General features: G+C 48.2%; 1 protein-coding gene across 1 annotated transcript in view; it reads right to left on the bottom strand.

Annotated features, from left to right (window-relative positions):
* Positions 1 to 1,433: 1,433 nt before the first annotated feature.
* The window catches only part of LOC107297580 (kunitz-type serine protease inhibitor kunitoxin-Tel1-like), a 3,099-nt gene continuing 291 nt past the window's right edge, over positions 1,434 to 4,241 (bottom strand). The window contains exons 2-3 of the mRNA XM_015826941.1: positions 3,834 to 3,995; positions 1,434 to 1,459 (exon numbers count right to left, since the gene is read on the bottom strand). Of these exons, the coding sequence (XP_015682427.1) occupies positions 1,434 to 1,459; positions 3,834 to 3,995 (188 nt within the window). The remainder of the gene's footprint in view (positions 1,460 to 3,833; positions 3,996 to 4,241) is intronic.

Below are 4,241 nucleotides of genomic sequence, written 5' to 3'. Positions count from 1 at the left end.
GTCAGGAAGTTTCTCCTTAGTTCTAGGCTGCTTCTCTCCTTCATTAGTTTCCATCCATTGCTTCTTGTCCTGCCTTCAGGCGCTTTGGAGAATAGCTTGACTCCCTCTTCTTTGGGGCAGCCCCTGAGATACTGGAAGGCTGCTATCATGTCCCCCCTCGTCCTTCTCTTCATTAAACTAGACATCCCCAATTCCAGCAACCGTTCCTTGTATGTTTTAGCCTCCAGTCCCCTGATCATCTTTGTTGCTCTTCTCTGTACTCCTTATTTGTAAGGTCCCCTCGAACACTGTTATTATGCTGTTATTATGTTTTAGAGATTTGAAGGTGCCCAAGGGAAGATGGCCAGGAGCCCTTCCACTGCAGAGGCTTCGGGTTCTCCAGGTTGAGGGGATGGAGTCACTGGTGACTTATGAACAGGGGGAAGGAAAAGGAGATTTTGGGTGGACGGCTATAATGACACATGTGTAAAACAGGCACATATCTGTAAGCATAAGCAGCCCTCACGTATGTACTATTTTTCCTTCTGTTTTCCTTTCCTCTTTTCTCCTTCTTTTTCTGTTCTGCTTAATTAAATAAAACTTTCTCTGAGTTGCCCCGTTGTCTCCAGCCCATCACAGTGTGACTGAGTGTCTTTGTGCCCGTCCCAGGTATGTCTAGTTTAACGAAGAGAAGGACGAGGGGGGACAGGATAGCAGTGTTCCAGTATCTCAGGGGCTGCCCCAAAGAAGAGGGAGTCAAGCTATTCTCCAAGGCGCCTGAAGGCAGGACAAGAAGCAATGGATGGAAACTAATGAAGGAGAGAAGCAGCCTAGAACTAAGGAGAAACTTCCTGACAGTGAGAACAATTAACCAGTGGAACTACCTGCCTCCAGAAGCGGTGGATGCTCCAACACTGGAAGTCTTTAAGAAGAGACTGGACAGCCATTTGTCTGACATGGTGTAGGGTTTCCTGCCTGAGCAGGGGGTTGGACTAGATGACCTCCAAGGTCCCTTCCAACTTTACTATTATTATTATTATTATTATTATTATTATTATTATTATTATTATTATTATTATTATTATTATTATTATTATTATTATTTACTCTGGAGTAAGCCCTTCGTGGAGACTGAGTTTCAGGCCGTGGGGCAGGGGTTTCTTGCTCCAGGAGAGGCTCTTCCCCTGCAGATTCTCTCTGGAAAGCCACATTGGGGAAGGATGATCCCCCTCTGGGTTCCTTGTCCTCTGACATGGGGGGGACATGGGTCAAGGTGGGGAGGGAAAACCCCCAAAGGATCCAGAGAAAACATCAGAGACAGAGAAGGAAGCCAAGATCCAATACTTTATTGCAGAGAAGAAGGAATGAACCCAGGGTGGGTTTTGGGGAGGGTCTGCAGGCTGGTCCAGGACAGAAGAAGGGTCTCTCTGTGAAGTTGGTGAATTGGGACCAATTCAGGTGGGTCTCCTCGTTGGTGATGCTGTAAAAACAAACATTCAGATATGAGGTTTCTGCCCAGAACTGCTTCCGGTGCCGCCCAGGAACTTCACCCTGCCTAATCTTAAAACCACAGAGACCCAAAGCTGAAATCAGGGGGAGTGTCCTGATTGGGAGAGAAGGGAAGCAACGGGGCAGCCTCCCCATTGGAGTTATGGGACTCCATCACTGAAGGTTCCAAGCCAAGGTGGGACAGAATCTCTCCAGGATGCTGTGAGGATTTTTGGAAGGAGGATGGACTACTAGAAGACCTCTAGAGTTTTCCCCCATGCTCTCTTTCCAAGAGACCTCAAGGCCACAGCTTGTTGGACTTGTTCACAGGAGCTTCCTAACTCTGTCAGGGAGCATTTTCCTGTTTTCCTTTTTTTTCTGTCTTGCTTCATTAAATAAATGTGAGCTTATCTTTGGTGCCCCTGGTGAAGCTATAGTGGACCTTCCGGTCACCTGAGCTTGGACCAGTTCTGGTCTGCCCAGAAGATGAGGTGGACCAAAGTGGGCACCTCATCCCGGCCTCTCCTTCTCCTGGAAGTCCTCCTTGCCTGGGACCTTCTGGCTTCCTGACCAGGTTGGCAGGAGGACCATCTTCTCTAACACAACTACCCAGTGGCAGCTGAATGGGGGGGGGGGTCACCATTCTACCAAGGAAAGAAGCAAAGAAGACCAGGTTCTCTGCAGTCAAAGAGGGACACCCCCCCGCAGTCTTCCTAAATGAGAATCAAATCATCTCTTGAGGCTCAGCTGAGAGAGAACTTCGCCCTCCCTCCACCCTCTCCATCCATCCTTCTGAGCTGGGATTGGCCTCCACTGCCTGGTCTCCAATGGTTGGAGAAGTCCTGGTTATTCTCCTTTCGTCACAGTCGTATTTGGGGCTTGGCTCACCCAAGGACAGATCCAAGAAGCTTCAAGGATTCCAGAGAGATCTGCTTGGATCCAGTCCATTCAAGGATTTAGGAAACTCAACAGAGTGGCATAACACTCAAGGCTCTTACCTTAGACGGGGTCCATGCAGTCAATCATGCACGCATAAGGGCAACACTTCTTTTTCCCCTTACACTCCCAGTCATTTTTACACATCACGGGACAAATAGTGATCGTTCCTGGAGGGGCCTTGGGACACACCCCACGTTTTTCTGCAAAATAGAAGATCCCAAGGCTGAGGGATTCCCCTGGAATTGGAATTGCAGATCAAGCATGATCCCATCTCTGGACCTTTCAGGACCTGAAACATTTCCATACTGGCTGAGGAATTTTGGGAGTTGAAGTCCACAAGTCATAAAAGGGCCAAGTTTGAAGACCCCCAATCTAGACTTTAAGAGGAGTGGACTTCAACTCCCAGAATTCCTCAGCGAGTGTGCCTGGCTGAGGAATTCTGGGAGTTGAAGTCCAGAAGTCATAAAAGGGCCATGTTGGAAGACCCTTGATCTATCTCAATCTATCTTTCACATCAGTTCTGAGCTGGGCCACTCAGCAACACCTGGACCCAGATGGAGATGGCTCTTTGATGGTCCCAGAAGAGGGCAGGTGGAGCATTCATGCCAACAACCACATAAGCAGGGACAAATAACCACACAGAAAATAGTTCCCCAATCAAGGAACAGTCAAAAAGAAAACAACGCTCTGATCAAGACTTGTAGGGCAAGCTGCAGTACATAAACCCAGAGCAAATCCCATACATAGTTTGCTCTGAAGATGTCCCCTAGTCAGGCGATGAAACATCTGCAAGGAAACCACCAAGCTCAGAGAGCATGCCCCACAGTCCTCGTCATCGTCCTCCTCCTCCTCCTCCTCCTCCTCCTCCTCCTCCTCCTCCTCCTCCTCCCTGCAAACCCCCCTGATGATGCTAACTGATGATGTTCCCTAGTTGGGTAATGAAATGTCTTCAAGAAAACAACCAAGCTCAGAGAGCACCAGGGATCCCACAATTGTCCTTCTTCTCCTTCTCTTCGTCCTTCTTCTCCTCCCTATTTCTCCTCCTCCTCTTTCATTCCTTCTCCTCCCATCTTCCCTTTCTCTTTCTCCTTCTTCTCCTCTCCTCATCAAACCTCACTCTCTTCTAAAACTACCAAGCTCAGGGAGCATGCCCCACAGTCCTCCTCCTCCTCCTCCTCCTCCTCCTCCTCCTCCTCCTCCCTGCAAATCCCCCTCCCTTCTAGCACTGATGATGTTCCCTAGTTGGGTAATGAAACGTCTGCAAGAAAACCACCAAGTTCAGAGAGCACCAGAAATTTGACAGTTCAACCTGGAGTGATGAAGATTCCCTTCTATTCAGAGAGCACTAAGGATCCCACAGTTCAACACTGAGCTATATAAATTCTCTTGTATTGGAAGAGTCCGTCCACAGCTCCTTCCCTACTTACCAACACAGGTGTAGTGACATTCATCTTTGGTCTTAAAATTGTTGTCATTGCCGCGGCATCCACCGTAATTAAACTCTTGACAATGTTTCAAAGCCGAGTTGTAGTAGAAGCGAGGCATTTTGGCTTCACATGGTCCAGGTTCAACAGGAAGATCACAATGCTCTGTGTCAATGGAAGGGATGGTGTTATTTGATTAGATAGCACAAAAGCCTTCAACGCACTTCCCCAACCTGATGCCCTCGTAGCATACTCAGTCTGCAAACAATCGAGAGACGTCTAAGATGTTTTACTTTGGTTTCCTGCTCTGGGGTTTGGCTTGGGCATCTGGAATGGATGCTTCCGGTTGCTTAAAATTGTGATTCTGCTGTTGCATTGAGTTAAGATAGGTCAGCCTTCCCCTGAAATTGC

Source organism: Protobothrops mucrosquamatus, unplaced genomic scaffold (genome assembly GCF_001527695.2).
Source record: "Protobothrops mucrosquamatus isolate PMUCROS unplaced genomic scaffold, P.Mucros_1.0 scaffold3395, whole genome shotgun sequence".
Taxonomy (NCBI): Eukaryota; Metazoa; Chordata; class Lepidosauria; order Squamata; family Viperidae; genus Protobothrops; species Protobothrops mucrosquamatus.
Note: the sequence above shows the minus strand (reverse complement) of the source record. Positions and strands in the feature narration are given on the sequence as shown.